The 19,168-nt window shown below is 39.6% G+C and overlaps 1 protein-coding gene across 4 annotated transcripts in view; it reads right to left on the bottom strand.

Annotated features, from left to right (window-relative positions):
• Positions 1-19,168, bottom strand: part of KCNK2 (potassium two pore domain channel subfamily K member 2) — a 136,523-nt gene that overhangs the window by 25,120 nt on the left and 92,235 nt on the right. For 3 of the 4 annotated variants that reach the window (XM_045771996.2, XM_045771997.2, XM_045771998.2), the window contains exon 6: positions 12,467-12,606. In XM_045771996.2, coding sequence (XP_045627952.1) covers positions 12,467-12,606 — 140 coding nt within the window. Of the gene's footprint in view, positions 1-6,746; positions 6,838-12,466; positions 12,607-19,168 lie in introns of those variants that run through there. The other variant, XM_087858159.1, reaches the window with a different exon arrangement.

The raw sequence follows: 19,168 nt of genomic DNA, 5'->3' as shown, positions 1-19,168 counted from the left end.
AGGAAGTGTTTTATAAGACCCAGCTTTAACATATGATTATTTAACAGTAACCAACATTTATGATAATGCCATACTTACACTTATAAAATTGGGGGGACTCTTTTGTAGGTCAATCTGCTTATTTAAATAAGGATCTTTTGGGGTGCCTGGGTGGCACAGCGGTTAAGCGTCTGCCTTCGGCTCAGGGCGTGATCCCGGCGTTATGGGATCGAGCCCCACATCAGGCTCCTCCACTAGGAGCCTGCTTCTTCCTCTCCCACTCCCGCTGCTTGTGTTCCCTCTCTCGCTGGCTGTCTCTATCTCTGTCAAATAAATAAATAAAATCTTTAAAATAAATAAATAAATAAATAAGAAGGATCTTCTGACTTGCCATTTTTTCATTAAGCTTCCTACAGAAACCCATTAATAATGGCATCACCCTTCCACTTCATGCAAAGACTATGCGAATCCTGTGAGCTTTCCCACCGGTCAAATGCAGGGTAATGGAGCCTTTGTCTACCTTGGATATAAAACTCTGTAAAGCATTTTTGAAGCCAGCCTCCATCTTGTCACTTCAGATGAAAGAATGAACATGAAAGGTCATATAGTCCCCAGGTATGGCCGGACTGGCCAAGGAGGAAGTCAGAATGCAGCCCCACTAGCTTACAAGTAGTTAATTCATACTACCCTAAAGATATAATCGCCCAATGTACCTAATGAAATCGCAAACATAAAGAATAAAGATATCTTTTAGATTCCAAGTCTCTTGGGAGGGAAAAGACCTCTTGGGGACCAGGTGAAGCAGCACAAGGACACCTGCTAGCATGACCTCATGGGTCGCCAATCAACGGTGCCCGCCTTCTCAGGAGACCCCTGCCTCAAATTTTGCCTTTAATAACTCTCCCTTGCAAGCCATCAGGGAGTTCAGGACTTTTGAGCATTAGCTCCCCATCTTCTTGGGTGATGCCTAACCAGCAAACAGCCCATCTTTCTCCTCTGCAAAAGCTTGGCGTCAGTGGCTATGACCTGCTGGGCGCTGGGCTGGTGAACACTGCTTTGGTTTGGTTACATTTTCACTTTTTGATAGGCTTTCCACTACAGGGCATCTCAAAGCCAGGAACACTTTTCTTCCAGTCAACTAGGCCAAATATTTCCCTCTCAAATTATAAAAACTACAAAATATTTTATTTTACATGTAGTCATGAATGAAGCACAAATATAAAATATCTAATTTAGCATGTAAGTGCCAGAAATGGTATCAGTGTTCTGAGGATTTTTTTTTTTTAAGAAGGAGAGAGAAAGCATGAGTCAGGGTGGGGGGTGAGGAGTAGGGGGTAGGGGCAGGGGGAGAGAGAGAATCTTAAGCAGGCTCCACACGCAGCCTGGAGCCTGACTCAGGGCTTAATCTCACGACCCTGAGATTATGACCTGAGCCCAAATCAAGAGTCAGATGCTTAACTAACGGAGCCACCCAGGCGCCCCTGTTCTGAGGCTGGTTTAGTGTCTAAAATTGTTGAGGGGAGGAGAGGTGGTACTACTTCCTTCCCACAGCTGCTTGTTCAGAATTCCCAGGTGGATCAAATCGAATCTCAGGTAAACCATTTCCAATAAAGAATATTCTTACTAGTTCTAATGGGAGAAGAAAATCTGTGCTATTTGAAATTAACAACTATTTTGAAGACAACATTTTTGAGCAAAAGTTTTCTAATTAAAAAAACAGACCCTAGGTTATTTAGCATGATGCATTAGAGGTAACTATGTTTTCCAATTAGAGATCTTGGAAAACATACCAATTCCACTTTTAGAACACCATATTAAATCAATTTCATGTTAAGAAAACAATTTCTCTAAGCAGTCTCTTCACTTTATCCAGTACCATTATTATGTGTATTGTTCTCTAGAAATGGGTCAGCTATGCACAAATCTCCCTTCCTGCCTGCATTTTTCTTCACTCATGCATACATTTCACTTTTCAAATAAAATAAGTGACCTTCAGATCAGCAACTTTGCAATTTTACATAGCATAGAAAATTTAAAAATATTAAAGTCTTCTGGAAAAAGTTCCTGGTGCTTAAAATAAAATCAACTGCCTATAAGCAATATTTCACATGGGCAGGGGTGGGAGTGGAGGGTACTCTCGAAGGTAGCCGCAGGGAATAATAAGGACCAATTATTTTTAAATAAAACAACAATAAAGGTATTCAAATTGCCAAGAAGCTTCCTGTCATAACACCATCACATCAGGAATAAAAATGAAATTTTCCTGACATTTGATTGCAGCTAGCGACTAACTTTTGAACTAGCTTCTAGCTTGATGGTATCAAAATTTGTACTTTGTACTGTATCTTACAAAGTAAGATATCTTACAGTCATTGCTCAAGTTTTTAAAATTGAAATATGAATAGTTTTAGTTCATTGAAACTTCTAAGTAACTTATATGTCAAGCTATTTAATCATGAAGTTATTCATCCTTTAAATATTAATTATAATTTATTTGTATCTGTAAGCAATAATAGAATGAATAAAAGTAACCAAAATAAGTACACTTTGGTTCTACTGAAAATGTAAAAAATGAACTAAATTAAAATAGCATTTCTGACTTGACAGGAAAAACTAGCCCATTCCCCTTTTATCACTGAAGAAGTACAAGACACGCATTTATTGAGTGTCTATTATATTCCAAGGATTGCTTTACCTGATTCTGATGAAATAAAAAAAATTCCTTTTCTTATGAACAAGACCTTCTAGGATGACAATCGGGCAATAAACAAAGAAATCTAATCAATGAGTACATCACGTAGAATGTTAGAAGTTGGTAAATATGATGAAAAAATATAGCAAGGCAAGGAGAATCAAGAGTCCTGGGGTAGAGCAGTTTCAATTTTAAAAAGGATGGTCAAGGTGTAGGTCACAAAATGGTATGTGATAAAAAGGTGAATGTTCTCTCCCAAGTCCTGGTTACTGCAGCGGCACTTTTAATGTGTAAAAGGAGAAAGACCACTAAAGCCAAAGATGAAAAAATCATCGAACAAGTTCTTATGTTAAGTGAACCTATCAAGCATTACTGTAATATTGCTTTCTCTTCAATATGTGATGGTACAGGAAAGATCTTGAATGGAGGGGCAGTCTTGCAGGGATTATTTTAAAGGAGTGAAAAGCTATAATATTTGCAATTTTGATTGTTTATTTTAATGGGGAAGACTTTTCTCCCTTAAAGTTGTTTTCAGAATGGCAAGTTGTTTTCATGACTAAACACTGCAGTTGTTTTACAAAAAAAAAAAAAAAAAAAGGCTTGGGGTGCCTGGGTAGCTCAGTCGGTTAAGCCTCCAACTTCGGTTCTGGTCACGATCTCAGGGTCCTGGGATCGAGCCCTGTGTCAGACTCCAAGCTCACTGAGGGTCCTGCGTGAGGATTCTCTCTCCCTCTCCCTCTGCCCCTCCCCTTGCTTGTGCTCACACGTGTATGCGTGCTTTCTCTCTCTCTCTCAAACAAATAAATAAAATCTTAAAAAAAAAAAAAAGACTTGAAAATATCAGTAAGTTGGGGCGCCTGGGTGGCTCAGTCGTTAAGTGCGCATATGCACACACACGTTATCATTCAATGGAAGCCATTCTTTGGGTTCAAATCAAGTTTAGGCAGGAAGAACTAAATTCCTTTACTACAATTAGGGTGCCATCCACTGAACACTACACAAATCACCACACTTTATTGCAAAAGAGGATCAAATAATCCCTGATTAAACTTCAAAGTGGGCCCCCTACTCAGCTCCAACCAACCACAAACAAACATTCTTTTAGGAAGAGCCATCTATGAAGAGGAACTAAAAACAAATTTATTTTGTTGATCCATCTTTGAAAACACACTTGCTGTGTTCTCAGCAAACACACGCTTGATGTTTTGTAAAATTTGATTGATTTTAGCTCTGAATACAGGCAAGCACAATCCTTTGGTTTGACGAAGAAAGTCCAAAAACAATTTTGAAAGCAAAGTTCATCGTGACCACTTTTCCTAACACAAATTCTCAGAACAGATGCTGGTATCAAAACAGTCGAAAGAGGTAACATTATATCTTGATGCATTAAATCCCCATAATATGCTCTCTAGCGAAAGAAAATAAAATTACTTATAAAGTGCTTTGAGGCAAAAACTATTAAGTTATTTTCCTATTATGTACAAATGAATAGAAAAAAAATTACTCTGAATTTCCATTACGAGATGACATTCTGTGAAATACCTGGAGCAAAAAGAAGTCACAATTTAAAAACAGTGAGGGTTCAATCTAAAAGAGAAAAGAAGAGAAAGGAATCTTCCTGCATGTGTGGTTGTTTTGTTTTTGTCTTTTGTTTTTTTTTTAAGTAACAGTTGAGCTACTCTTTGCCGGTTTAATAAAAGGAAAAATACTTAAAATAAAGTCTACCTCAGTCCATACATCAAGACACCAGAAAATTTGCAGCTCTAATTCAAGAAGAAAATTAAGATCATGCTAATGTGGGTAGATTTAAGGAACATTTAAAGCAGAACCTAGTTTTCAAGTCCATAGAGCATCCAAAATACTTGAAATCCTTGCACTCACTTTTCCCTAGACTTTTCATATGGACTCTGGGTTTGTGATTAAATTCTAGCAATATACATAACCTTAATGTTTTCTCGTTTACCTTTTCTTTTATGTTTACTTTTTATTTCAACCAGATGAGGTGTTTAGAGATATAAGCATTCATAGCATTTCCAAATAATATATGATGATATCTAGGTGATAGTTTTAGTTTTTGTCTTTGCATTCTTTGATTTGGGATAGTAATTTGATACTAATTTCTTCAGAAACCCAGGAGGAAAAGAACAAGCATCTAGTAAGCACTTAGCCACATCCCACTCTCTACCCACTGAATCTTTATAAAGCGGTCTCATAAAGGAGGTTAAATCTCACTTTATAAGAACATGGAGACTCAGACAGATTAGGTATTTTGGTGAAGTTTGGTAAATAGTTAAGATGGTATTAAACCTCAGTTCTAGGGGCTCCAAAGCCCATGCACTTTCTAGAAATCGTACAAATCATTTCCATTCATTTAAAAGAATGTTAAAACTTTAGATTTCAAGAGATCACTGACTTGTACCACAACACAATCAGTGACCAAATGAAATTCACAAAGCCCTTTGCTATAGCTACATAGTAACAGACTGGCCAGATTTGGGTACTGATTTGTCATGTGTTGATATTACCTACGTAGAAAATAATAATAATTAAAAAATAGCAATAACAATAATACATACCTAACTCTTTTAGGCACTTGGGAGGCAGCATAGCAAAAATAAATAAATAACTAAAAATTAAAAAAAAAAAAGACCGCTTAGCAAAAAAGTTGGGCCACGGCTGTAGTCACGCCATCTGGGTTGATTACTGATTCTACCACTTCCTAGCTTTATAACCTTAAGCAAGTCATCTTCCCTCCCTATGCTTCAGTTTCCTTATTAGCAATTATTATTTAACAACTGAGCACTTTGCCTCATTTATTAAAAAAGAAATAAAGTATATTCTAGAAGAAAAGTACTTCCATTTTTACTACTCTCAAATCCTATTTTGTTTTTAGCATATATTTTGACTGGTAAGAACTTCCTAACACTGGACCTGCAAAAGGTTCATAGAATGCAATATAATCCTGGGATGATCTAGAGACAGAATTTGGGGTCTTGATTCTACAGAAATGGCTGTCCACAAAATTCATTTAGAAATTCAGACACATACTGGTTGGTGTGCAAAAGTTACTGTTGCCTCAAAGCCTAATTTAAGTTTTACATTGTTATTTGTTCTTTTATTTATCTTTATTCTCCTTTCCAAATTCCTATTTACTAATACCAAATAGGTAATAACTTGTCCAGCGGAGGCTGGACCTGGAACGAGAAGGACCTTTCTCCTCGGCACAACCAAGCAGAGTCAAATACAGACCAGCAGAGAAACCTCAAAGTCTGGTTACACTGAGCTTTTCCCTACAGCAGTGAGGGACACCTCCCTCCCCACGGGATAGAAAAGAAGGGCCCTTTTTATATGCCTTATTCTAAGTAATACATCGTGATACCACCTGCCTCGATTTTATTTTATTCTTACCCTTTAGCCAAAGAATTACATGCACTGAAATATAAACCTGCGAAGTCTTCTGATCACTGTATATCGCGCCCACAGTCCTGCTTCAGTTATTCCCAACTACTTCAGCATCTCAACAGAGAACAAGAAAAATATGCCAAGAAAAAATCTGAACTGAACAGTAATGCCCCCCCACCCCACCCATGTTGGAAATCAAAGCAAAAACTACAAAGTCTGGTAAGATGTTTGAAGGTTAAAGAAAGGTGGGAAGGGAGGGAGGGTGGGAGGGCGGAGAAGAGAAAGGAAAAAAGTAAAAGCAGGCTATTTTAGGAACAAATCAAAGACTAAGTGCCTTCCTAGTCAAAACTCCTTTTTCCATCTCTAGAAGAGAAGTAAAAGCCAACTTTACAAAGATCAGTTAGGAAATGCACCACCTATGGAATCCTCCCAATAAAGACTTCAGCCTCAAATTAGCACCAACGAAGTTACTCCCAGAACCTAATGCAGCACTCATCATATAGTACTTAGGACGTGTTTTTGAAATGAATGATTTAGGAATGAATTAGATGTTAAATAATCTCCCAGGTGGTCTCCACACCTCCAGTTTCTTCCCGGTCCTGCCAATCTGACACTGCCATTCCACAGCTCACCTCCCACCCCCTCACCGTCCATACTCACCACGTATGCATGCCCAGCAGTACCCAGGATCAGGGCTGCTAACACGGCTCAACCCCACGCAGCACCACGCACACAGCTTTCTGGCACTTGTGCTCCAAGGGCTCCTATATCCATAAAAAAACCACTGACAGTTGGCCTTGGGAATTGTGCTTGATGTGCCCAAAGAACCATGTTAGAATATAGCCACTGCATGGCACAATCCCAGGAGGCAATGTTTACCCTTTTTTCCCTACAGGGGTGGCACCCCTGGAGCACAACCTCATAGGGAATTCTAGTGACTTCTCTGTTTAATGTTCAATTCCTTTTCTTCCCCACTGTCTTTAGCTAATCTGATCCATCACTTCAATTATCCTGTCTTCAAAACCTCAACTCCTTTGTCCTTCCAACAGACCCTACTGTGAATCAATGTATTTGAATACATCATTTGCTGAATAGTCCTTTAAAGTCTCTGCGTTCCAACCCCGACCCCTTAAATGAAGGTCTTACGCCAGGTTCCATTTTTAGCTCTATTGTTGACTTCCTTGACAAATCTCGATTAGGTGAATTTATCTGTACTCACAACTTACACTGTCATTTATGTGGTGATGACCCCCCCAAACTATCTCTCCAGCTCCCATCCTTCTAACTTTGTTTACACTTAGCCACCTGATATCCAACACATTGTTCCATCGCAACATGTCCAAAATGACATCTTCATTCCTCCCTCAGAAGCTCTCATTTTCCCGAGTTTTGTAATTCCACCCAAAGCCAGAACCATGGATGCCATCCTTCTTTTCTCTTTTCTGCCCAAAGCTAATGGGCTACCAAGTCCTATTCCTTCTGTCCCCCATATAATTTTGAACCCATACCTTCATCTCCATCCCATTGCCACCATAGAGCCTTGATTCTGTGGTACCTGGATTCCTGCACTATCTCTCCCGAATGACTGCCCTGCATCCAGCTTTGTTTCTAATCCCATCTTCCTCGCTGTTGACAAGGTCATTCATTCCACTTACTTACAATCCTTCAATGGCTCCCTAAGGTTTTCAGAACAAAGTCTAACCTGTTTCAAAGGGCATATGAGCCTTTCCTAGTCAAAGCCCTTCTTCCGTAAGAAATAACAGCAAGTGGTCTGCAGCTACCTTTCCAGGACTCAGGCTGCAAACGCTCTTTAACTGCCCAACCTGGACAGGAAAAAGGGCTGCCAAATCCCAGTTCTTTCACAGAAGGGAGGCCTCACTGTCCCGAAAGAGGTTTGGGAAAGACCAAATGCTGCCACCAGATATGCAGCAGAAGAAAACCATCTTCCTCCATATTCTCAGGTCCCCTGGGGCAAACTAGTTCCAGGCACAGTCTTGCAAGCCTTCTGGCACCACAGCTTCCCAACCAAAGGCAGTTTTCTGACTATGACGTAAGGCCAACCTGCTAACATGAGCACCTCCCTTAGCACGAACTCCACTGGAGAGTAATACAACACAGGGTGTTAGTAAAGACGTGATGCTTGGCTGTCCACTCACTGTGGCCAGCTGCAGCCCACGTGGTCAGACAACACTGGCATGCTGGGGAGGGGGGCCGTGAGGGTGTTCGTCTCCCATACGGACAGGAACACTCCAGACACGGGAACGTATACACCAATCAATACAGGAACTATGCAGAAATCACAGGCTTTTCAAACGCAAGGCCTGTAAACAGTAGAAAACGATGCATAATAAGGAGGCACTATTCTGTGCTTGCTTCAAAATTTCCCTTCTGACTTTTGTGGTCACATCTTCTTTTTATTACACCTGTCTCAGATAGTGGTTTTATTGTATTATCCAGAATACCTAAGTAATCTTTATTTTCTAAATGGAAACATCATTTCCTCAGAAGAGGGTACACGGCGTAATAGGAAGAGATAATTAGTCATACCAATTCCTCTCGTTGAACATGTGCCTACTCTCCATTAAACTTTTAAAAATAATGAGACAAATAAACACTTTTACAGAAACTCATGTGTCTCCATGGAAAAAGGATTGAGGTCATTATTTCCCTTGAGGAATGCAGATCAACTATAATTATATGCGACATTTTGAAACAATGCAGTGTTGTTTCAACTAAACCATTTCTTGTGCAAATATTTCAGGTGGATTAGCTATACCAACATATTTTATTTCAGCATGTTCGAAGACGATTTTTCCTTATTTCTAACAATATTTTTATTAAAATTAGTCCTCATTGGAAACAAAATATACCTTAGCATTAAAATAACCCAGAAATAAGGCCACATATGATTAGGTGTATATATTTATACTCAGCTGATATGGTTTAAGAACACATGTTTTTAAATTCGTAACCGGTATTATTAGGCAAAATATTTCATTCAGGGAAAACGTGTTTTAATATTATCACTTGCAAATTTAATGCTATATATTATTTTGTATATTCTATATTACATTTTTAATAGAATTTCAAGTTATCAAAAATACGTAGCATTTTTATTCATCAAGACTGAAAACTAGATAGAAGCTTGTTGCTTCTGAACATGGAGGAGGTTTGTAAAGGTTGCAGTATCCGGAATGGTTTAGGGACAGAAGGTAAGGAATATGCAGTGAACAGTCACCCGGCATGCACGGTCCATCAACTAGAATGTATTTAGTTGTATTTTATTTAATTATGCCCCTTTGTGAATTATTTCAAAATAAAACAATCAAATAATTCTTCCATCACTGTAGACATTTTTGTAGTATTTCTGTTTATAAAAACTTTGTCTCTGATCAACTATAAGTTGTCCCTTTCTTTCTTCACATTCCTCTTTTGAACCTGTAACTCAATTCTGTCATTTCCCTAAACTGCATTATAAATAAATTAGAAAACACACATCTGCTCAAACTGGCGGCTCCATTTTAATTGGCTCAACGGTCCAGAGCAGCTGCAGCCGCAGCTCCAGGAGGGCTCGCGGTAACTTTTGCTCGTGGCCTTTACTCACACGAGCTTTCTACAGACACTGTCACCAGAAACCACATGTGACTCTGAAGGTTGGGGAAAGCTCAATGACTAATAGTAAGAAGAAAAAAATGTTTACTGCTTTTCAGGGTTTAAAAGCATGAAAACACAGCGAGGTGGATCTCATACTTCTGTTTGAGAATCATGAAGATCGCGCATAGAAAGGCACATGAACTTGTTTTTCATGGTAAATAAGGCAGGTAATGTAGAAATTTCATTTTATTTCAAAGGATGGTGTTATGGCCCAAAATGTGTCCCCTAAAGATGCGTAAGTTGAAGCCCTAAACGCCCAATTTGACTGTCTTTGGAGATGGGCCTTTAAGGAGGTAATTAAGGTTAAATGTGGTCATAAGGGTGCATCCCTGAGTCGAAAGGGCTGATTGATGTCCTTACAAGAAGAGGAAGAGCCACCATAATTCTCTCTCCAGGCAGGTGCACAGAGAAAAGGCCACGTAAAGACACGGGGAGAAGGCAGGATCCATAAGCTGAGGAGAGAGATCTGACCAGAAACCAGCCCTGCCAGCACCTTGACTATGAACTTCCAGCCTCCACAACTGTGAGAAAATAAATGGCTGTTGTTTAAGCCCCTCAGTCAATGGTATTCTGTTATGGCAGCCTGAGCAGACTGAGGTGGGTTGTTATCTGATTACTGTGGAGAAGAGTGTTAATGCTTTCTACCAGCCAGTCCTATCACAGAAAGCACTGCTTTTTAATAGCACAGGTTTTAAACTTTGATCAAATGATCTTTACCAGGGTCATAAAAATAAAATTTCCCGCTGTTCTTAGTGGCTTTCACACTTTTTGACTGTGATCCACAATATTCTTAGTATTTATATATATGTATGTATGTGTATAACACATAGAGTATTTATAATATGGGTAGGTGTCTTTCACAAAACTTTTCCTATCTAACTGTAGAAGATATGTGCTGTTCAATTCTATTTTATTTGCAAAATAAATGCTTGTCAGAATCAGGCCCATAAATACAGAGAACAAACTGGGGGTTGCCAGAGGGAAGGGGGGCAAGGACATGGGCACAATGGGGGAAGGGGAGTGGGAGGTACAGGCTTCCAGCTATGAAATGCGTAAGTCCACAGGGATAAAAGGTACACCATAGGGAATCTAGTCAATAATATTGTAGTAGCGTTGTATGGTGGCAAAGAGTAGCTACACTTGTATAGAAATGTTAAATCACTATGCTATACACCCGAATCTAATGTAACATTGTGTGTCAACTATACACAAATTTCAAAAGTTAATTAAAAAATAAACACCTGTGTATGGTTTTAAAATCCATTTAAAAGCCAGTTTATAGCTAGATGTTTGAGTTTTCTTTTTAGCTATGTTATCCAAAACATTTCCTTGTTACAATTTTCTTTCTTCCCTTAGCATTTCAAGATCCTTAAAAGTACACCAAAGTTAAAACAATTACAATATTCTCTCTCTCTCTCTCTCTCTCTCTCACACACACACACACACACACACACACACACACACACACGTCTAACTAAGATGGAGGTGAATCATTTGGGGTCCTGTTCAAGCAGAACTTTTCACATGATTTAAACCAGACTATTAAGCACATTGTCTTGCTGATTTGTTTTATTATAAAAGATTTTGGTTTTATGGTGCAACTAAGATATAGATTAATGCATATAGACTATGTGAATTCCTAATTGAGAAATATGATACCCGTGAAGGCAAGTGCTGGACAATTCACGTTCTAATTACTAAGGCACCTCAGGTACTGATAAATTCTATGACTGGATGAGTTTCAAAGAAAGTATTTATTTGTAGAGAGAAGCTAATTTTATCATTTCCTATGTTATTCTATTTCTTTCGGGTTTATGTTTAAAAAAACCATGCTTGCTGTGTCAAAGATTTTGACACCGGTGTCCCCTGGCATATGAACACCACCAGATAATGAAATGGAGGGATAATTAGAGGAAGACAATAGGTATAAATAGTGCAGATTTGTTCTCTGAAAAAATTGGTAAAGTTGGCTAACACCAAGAAACCAAAAATACAGAATTCATCATAAAACACTAATCGGTCACACTTAACTGATAATACTTCTGGGCCTGTAAATATGAAATCCAAATGTAGTTTCCAAAGCATAAAATTTCAAGAACAAGATTGAAATTTTAAATTTTCCGAAACGTCATGGGTCAAAATTCTAATGTTCATTTCTATATGTATAGTTATATAAAATGGGTAAAACAGTATGTTTTTGAACACCTGAAATCTGTACCCAGGGAACTTGGCCATAATGCATACAGCTTTGGGCACATATGTATACATACTTGTGTGTACACGCACACATGTATAGGGACATAAGAAAGAAGGAAATAATTCAATATAGTAAAAAAAATTCAATATTATATGATCCATTCACTTTTCTATGTTATTGACATTCTGACATAAGTATTTTCTATTGTATTTCTCTTTACGGAATAACATTTACCTTGTGCCCTTAAGGAAAAAAAAAAAAAAAAAAGAAATGAAACAGAAGAAAAAGGAAGAAGAAATAGGAAAATATTTTAAATTACATCTTTTTTCATTATAAATTAGCCTCAGCACCTAGTACATAGGGATGTTTAGCAAGTATCTGTTAACTGAATTACACTTAACATAGAGTAAATTCGCACCAAACATAAATATTAAAAATCTTAAATAACATGTATTTTAAAAAATAAATGTCAGAAAGATGAAAAATAACTTTTACTGAATTAGCTAAATAGGAGTGTTTTTTGCACACTCCTTAATTCTTACCTCTTCCTTTGTCTTTTTTGATATCACTCGGAGCCAGTCTCCAATCATACTCAGGACAGCAGCAAAGTAAGCAAGCCCCACGAGGATCCAAAACCATACGACAGGCTTATAGAAGTCCAGATACTCAATATCGGATCCACCTGGGTAGGAAAATAAAGCAGAACAAAATAACTTCATATTCATGTGAAAGTGAACCATACGGATATTTGCTAAAACTATCAACTGAATTGTGGCTTACACAACAGAAATCTTGTCAATTGATGCACATTATTTTCTTCATATGGGATTCTTTCCTGTCCTTACCTATTTTTCAAGGACCAGTCATTAGGCTCTTTTTTTTTTTTTTCAAGTTTTTATTTTAATTCCAGTTAGTTAACATCCAAGTGTTACATTCAGTCAACTAGGTTCTTCTTAATGAGATCTTTCATTACATCTCCAGGTCATAACGATTTTCCTTTGCTCTAGGTCTCTTTTCTGTTTATTATAATCTGCCTCAACTAGTCTAGTGCTTAAGTATTCCACGTGTACTAGTTTCTCTTTCCACCTCTACTATAACAAGTAGAAGACAGAAATGACACTTTTTTGGGTGTGCATTTAACTTAACACATTTACATTACTGCCAATCAATTCATTACCCAATTAAAAGTCAGCCCAGACAGAAAGTGGTTCTTATTCTAAAATCACCAATACAATGGACTGATAACAAATGCCTGAGACAATGCCTTGGTGGGCTAATCAAACAAACAGTAATTTGCAGATGATGCTGCCATTCATTATTCTCTGACTTTTCAGAGGAATTCCCACATATGTTACATATTTAAATCCTTGGCTCTCAAGAAAAAATTAGCAAAGGAGCTCTTCTGCTTTACTCTAACCTTTGTTGCTTCTCCATCCATTTGATGCAGAAACTTCACATATGAGAATCTGACTACATTTCAACACATCTCTTCTTCAGCACATATTAATGGGGCACTTAGTAATTCCCAAACACTGCAACAGTCACTTCTCTTTGGAAGAGAGAGAAACAAGTCTCTCTCTTGAGAAATTCATAATTTACCCTGAGAAAGCCTCACACAGATAATTATTCATAATGGGGTAGATCAAGTGACAGCAAAAAAAAAGAATTAAAAAAAGTACTTATGAGAGGACATGGGAAAAAATGATTTTTTTTTACTTCTGGAAGGTGAAAAGTGAGAAGGAGAAAGGGAGTCTTCAGTAATGAAAATCAAAACAGAGAAAAATTCAGTATAAAAATATATGACATATTCACAGGACTTTTGGTAGCTAAGGCTACATATGGATGCGGGCCAGGGTGTAGATGGGTAGAAAAGAAGAATCTAGAAAAAATGAGTTGTGTCAGTTTGTAAAAACTTGCTCCTGACACAATGGGACATAGGTGAAGTTTATAGGTGATACGTCTTCTACTCATGTTTGACCCTATGCATGGAAAGATCCAGCAGCAGAGAAGAAAGGTTGACAGGAAAGTCCCATGAGAAACTTTTGTTCTGAACTAGCCAAGAGTTTACTGTGCCTGCGTTAGGGCTGGAATGGAAAGAAAAGGCAGTAGAAGTAGCATCATCAAGGAAGGGCTCTAGGATGACCAGCGGCCCTCTGTTGGGAGATGGTACCAGCAACTGAACAGGAAACACAGGCGAAGGAACAGGGAATTAAAAAAAAAAAAAAAAAAAAGAAGAAGAAGAAGAAGGGCTGGCTGGCTCAGTCAGAAGTACACTGACTCTTGATCTCGGGTTATGAGTTCGAGCCCCACTTTGGGTGCAGAGATTAATAAATAAAATAAACTTTAAAAAAAGTAATTCAAACTGGTACATGGTAGGTTTGAAGTGCTTGAGATACCAGCAGGGGGAGGAACGCAGCAGGATCCTTAAATACAGATCTAACGCGTAACAGGGCAGAGCAGGAGAGAAGGGTTGTAGAAAGAATGACACAGACACGGGATGCTGAGAGGGGTCATGGATGTACTCAATTCACAAAAAATCCAATCCGTACATTCGGAAGAATTGCTAATAAATAGCAAGTATACATTAAAGTCAGACCTAAAATACTAAACGTAACATGACTATAAATTAGACTTTGAGTTGCCTGCAATGACATTTTCAAATATCAAAGGGTCAGAGTAAAAAGAGAACATTTTTCTATCAGGCAAGTAATAGGAATAGATACAGGTTCAGCTTGCTTTTGGGACAAAAAATAATTTTAAAAACACAGTTTCCGAAGTAAATAATGTTACTTTCAAAATACTGTAGAAATTTTACCTTGTATAGAATTTTTAAAAGTATCATTTCTGGGAAGGATTGTGGAGGCCAAATGCATCTCGTGATGGTTAAGACTTGGCCCAGGGGGGAAAGCAGCTCTACAAATTCACAGAAGTGACTTAAGAAGTGTGTGTGGAAACTTGTTATATGATAGGCTCACTAGTGAATTCCATTTTTCAAATGTTTCCATTTCAATGAAACCAAAATGACATTTTTTTCCAAGTACTTTCTCTTTCAAAACCAGAAAATCTTCATCCAAATAGTTGTGACTCACTTAACACATAAATTCACCAACATGTTGATTTTAAAAGTTAGTTCATACAAGATGACTTTTTATAAGTCTTCTTTCTTATAAACAGGATGTCACAGTTTTAAAAGAGTAAATTAGCTTAATCACCGAAAGGTCTATATTTGGGTAAAATGTTCATGCCACAAGTTTCAGTGGATTCTAAGCCTGAGCGTGGGGGTGGGGAATGTTTCCCCTTCTGCACTGCCGCTCTTAGGGTAAAAGAACAGCCGTCAAAGGATTTGGGAAAAACTAATGTGCACAGCAATGTTGTCCAACTACTCACAAGTCCTATTCACTTTCTGATAGCCAAGATTTATGGAATTAATTTCTACCTCATTTCATTCACTTGATCCAAGAATCCAAATTAAAATATCTCTTATATTAAGATAACTCACTTAAAAGGAGCTGTTAGTCTTATTTTTAAATCTGAAAATGTCAACAAAAATCTTTTTGGCAGTTGTAAGCATCAATTTTAATCTAGCTAAATTTGGGAAATCTGACCATGGGTGGGTCTCTCGCTGATTAAGAACCTAGGGTAATTCCTCTGTCCTGACTCACTGCCTGTGCCCCCACCCCCACCTCCACTCGGCTACTCTGTCATTTTCCCCTCCTTCCACAGACTCCTGAGATGCAGCCTGCAGGATGCTACGATCCACTTTCCCCTCCTAGGTTCCTCACCTGGTTGGCAGGATCAGTCACCTCACAGCTGTTTCTTGCTACTGAAAATAAGCACCAAGTCCTTTCCATTTTCAGACCTTTCTAGCTAATCCTTATAGGGGAGCAGACCAGTGGCAATAAAAATAGCAAAGAGGGGTGGAGGTACAAGAGTTTCAGGAATCTTACAAACTGTTCCAAATAGTAATTAAAATAAATCCCTTCCCGCCATTTTTCTCTGGATTTCTCCTTAGTGCTAAAATAAGGAGATCAGTCAGAATCTAATTTGATCTAGCAGATTAAACTTCTAAAAATAAAGCTCAGGAAAGGTTTATTATTATTATTATTACTATTATTATCACTTACGGCATTATTGCTAGGAACCCATTTTAGCAATAGTGGGTTTCCTAAACAGTTGCTTGGAACGATCCCTCTATCTAGAATTAACAAAGCCATCGCCTACCTGGCCCCAAAGAATCACTATTTAGGGGGCAGAACAACCCATGAAGCTATAGCAGGCACATACAAGTTTTTTTGTTTTTGTTTTTTTCTTAAGATTTTATTTATTCGACAGAGAGAGAGACAGCCAGTGAGAGAGGGAACACAAGCAGGGGGAGTGGGAGAGGAAGAAGCAGGCTCCCAGCGGAGGAGCCTGATGTGGGGCTCGATCCCAGAACGCCAGGATCACGCCCTGAGCTGAAGGCAGACACTTAACGACTGCGCCACCCAGGCGCCCCACATCCAAGTTTTTTAAACAAAGGTCCTGCTAGTCCTATTTAGCCCAGTCTATGCTCATGTCAGCTGATTTCCAAAATATTCAAAATCTGACTGAGAGAGAAGAGCGAAAAGTAAGACTTCCTGATCGTCCACCTAAATGAAATCATTCCATCCTAAAGCCCTGGGAGGCAAGTGTTGAGGGTCGTTGTATTCCCACTCCTCACATTTCCTTTGACAGGCCGCTCACTATAGATTTAAGCCACATCTCCGGCTGCCTTTATCAGTAACTAAGCTGGTAACTCAATTGCCATCCCTCTCCTAGTCTGTTCAGAACTCAGGAGTAAACGACCGTTTTTGTATTGGCTCCTAGAAATCCCAACAGTAAGTAGCTCCACTTACAAGAGAAGTCACAGTCTCAGTAGGTAAAAGAGCATGTGTCAGGCCACACAGGAAAGGAGGCAGCAGACTAGAATTCAAACCCAGGGCTCCCTGGCTCCAAAACACAGGCTTTTTCCTCATTGACCAGGTTGTCCACACCCCCAAGATCTCAGCTGCTGTCCTTCCTATCATTTATCCACCAGCCCTTTGTGTCCATACTGCCTGGCAGACCCTTAGCTAGGGCTAGGAACACTAAGTCAGACAAGGTGTGCCTGTTCCCCTCCATCCCCTCAATGGTTATACCTAGAAACCAGGTGGGTCTGAAGGTAAGTACTATTGGATAAGGGACAGATGGGGCTAGGTAGGGAGAGATAGGTAGGGGGCCATGGGATCAGGCTCACAAAATTCAAAATGTGGGAGATGAAAGGAAACCAGAGATAAAGGAACAAACCAGACCGTCCTGTCCTAGGCATCAGAGGTGAGGTCTTGTTATAACAGCTACTTGTGACCAACCAAGAATTACCGGACCCCAAAAAGGGAGTAAGCCATTGAAGGTGTTATCACTAGTCCTTTCTCAATGGTGATATCAATAGAGATGTGAAACAGATTTAAGTTCCCTGGCTAGCTTTCTATAAAAGACCATCTCTAAAAGCCCTTGGTGGCAACGCTGTCGGGCACCTCTCACTCCTGAGAACATTTTTTCTGTATCCTTGCTTAATAAACTTCTTTCGCTTTACTCACTCTCTGTTGTCCGCAAGATTCATTCTTCATCGACTCCGTGAGACAAGAACCTAGCTTTCCCACATCATTTTGGTGCCAAAACCCAGGATCACTCCCATCGAAGGGTCAGTAAAAGCGGACTCATCTTTTCTTTCCTGGGAGAAGTCTCTTCCTTATATGACCCCTTTTAACAAACAACAAAACCAGGCACCTGTCGGCCAGTTAAAGTCCAATAGCACAGCTGTTGGTCTTAAGTCTCAGGTCTTAAGTCTTCCAGATAGGCTTCTGGAGACAGGTTTGGTCAATCCCCCTTTCTCAAAAGAAGGGAATGTTGGCCTAACCCTACCCCGCTCTGCTTTCTGTTCATTGGCTTTTCTTAAACGGCTTTCTCTCACCTCAGGGGCTTTGCCTCAAGTCCTTCCAATCTCGGATGATCAGTATGCCCTTTTAATCAGGGATTCATTTCAGGAAGAGTGTTGCCTAGGTAGACGTAAGACTTTTTCATTTAAAAGTGTCTTTTGTGAGAACTTGGTTCAGGATGGACAGGAAAAGTGCCCAAGGGGTAAGGAGAGAAAGCTTAATTGAAATTGGCTTATAATAGGCCTGACTCTTAAGGCACCATGGGGCTAGGAATGCGAGTGAATTTACAGGACCAAACAGTGAGGGCTCAATCCAGAGAGCTTCAAAGAATGGGGTCATTACAAAGATTCCCTACTTTGTTTAAGGGTCATAGGGAGCACATGTAAGGACTGGCAATCCAGAGCTCTGAACCTGCCCTTTGGTTACCATGGGTGACCTTGGGGTCTCCAAGACACGTAAAAGGATAGAGATCCCGCTCTGGGGGTCACACCCCAGGGAAGCCTAATCCGGAAGCAGCACGTGCCTCCCACTAAGAGACCCTAACTGTTTCGCTCACATTCTTAGCTTTCTAAAAATAATATCGAAGTTGGATTTCTGGTGGGGGTGGAGGCGGGGGGGGGGTAATCCAGAGGAGAAAAGGAGGGTCGGGTGATAGAGAGGTAAGAGTGGCTACTCCTGCCGGCCTGAGCCCTACTCAACCCAAGATGCTAGGCCACTCTTTCACCTTGGGTAGGAAACCATGGGACTCCTTGGTTCACAAGGGAGAGCTGGTATGGCTTCATTGTCACCTCTCCGAGGCACGGACAGGGTAACTCCTACCGGGATCACAAGATGGGAAACAAACCATCCCCTGAGGGGACTTCTTGGGATTGGGTAGTGCAAAAAATTGGGTAATTTCCCCTCATAAAACTTTTCTAGTGTTTTCTATGGGTTGAACACGGCGGGTTCTTCAAGGCAAGGTAAAATAAGGCATGGCCACAGTGGGATCTATCAGTTAGATCTCTTCTGCAGGAAACAGGGCGAATAGACGGAGGTACCCCAGGTCCACCCAGGCTTTCAGGGCTCTCAATCAGGACCCAGACCTAAGGGCCTCTTGCAGAACGTGTTTGGTGGTAACCAGACCAGTAAGCTCCCTTCTGACATACTGGATAATTGTCTAAATAGGCCTCTAATAAACATAGGTTGCTGGAGGAAACACAGGCCCTCCGTAGCAAAGGGGACACTGACTCTTACTCTCTCTCTCTCTCACTGTTCCTCCTGACAGATGTGGGGCCTTCTCCCTCACTCATTTCCCAGGTTAATGGCTATAAG

The sequence above is a fragment of the Ursus americanus genome, chromosome 2 (genome assembly GCF_024610735.1).
Source record: "Ursus americanus isolate L20-20 chromosome 2, mUrsAme1.1.p, whole genome shotgun sequence".
Lineage (NCBI taxonomy): Eukaryota > Metazoa > Chordata > Mammalia > Carnivora > Ursidae > Ursus > Ursus americanus.
Note: the sequence above shows the minus strand (reverse complement) of the source record. Positions and strands in the feature narration are given on the sequence as shown.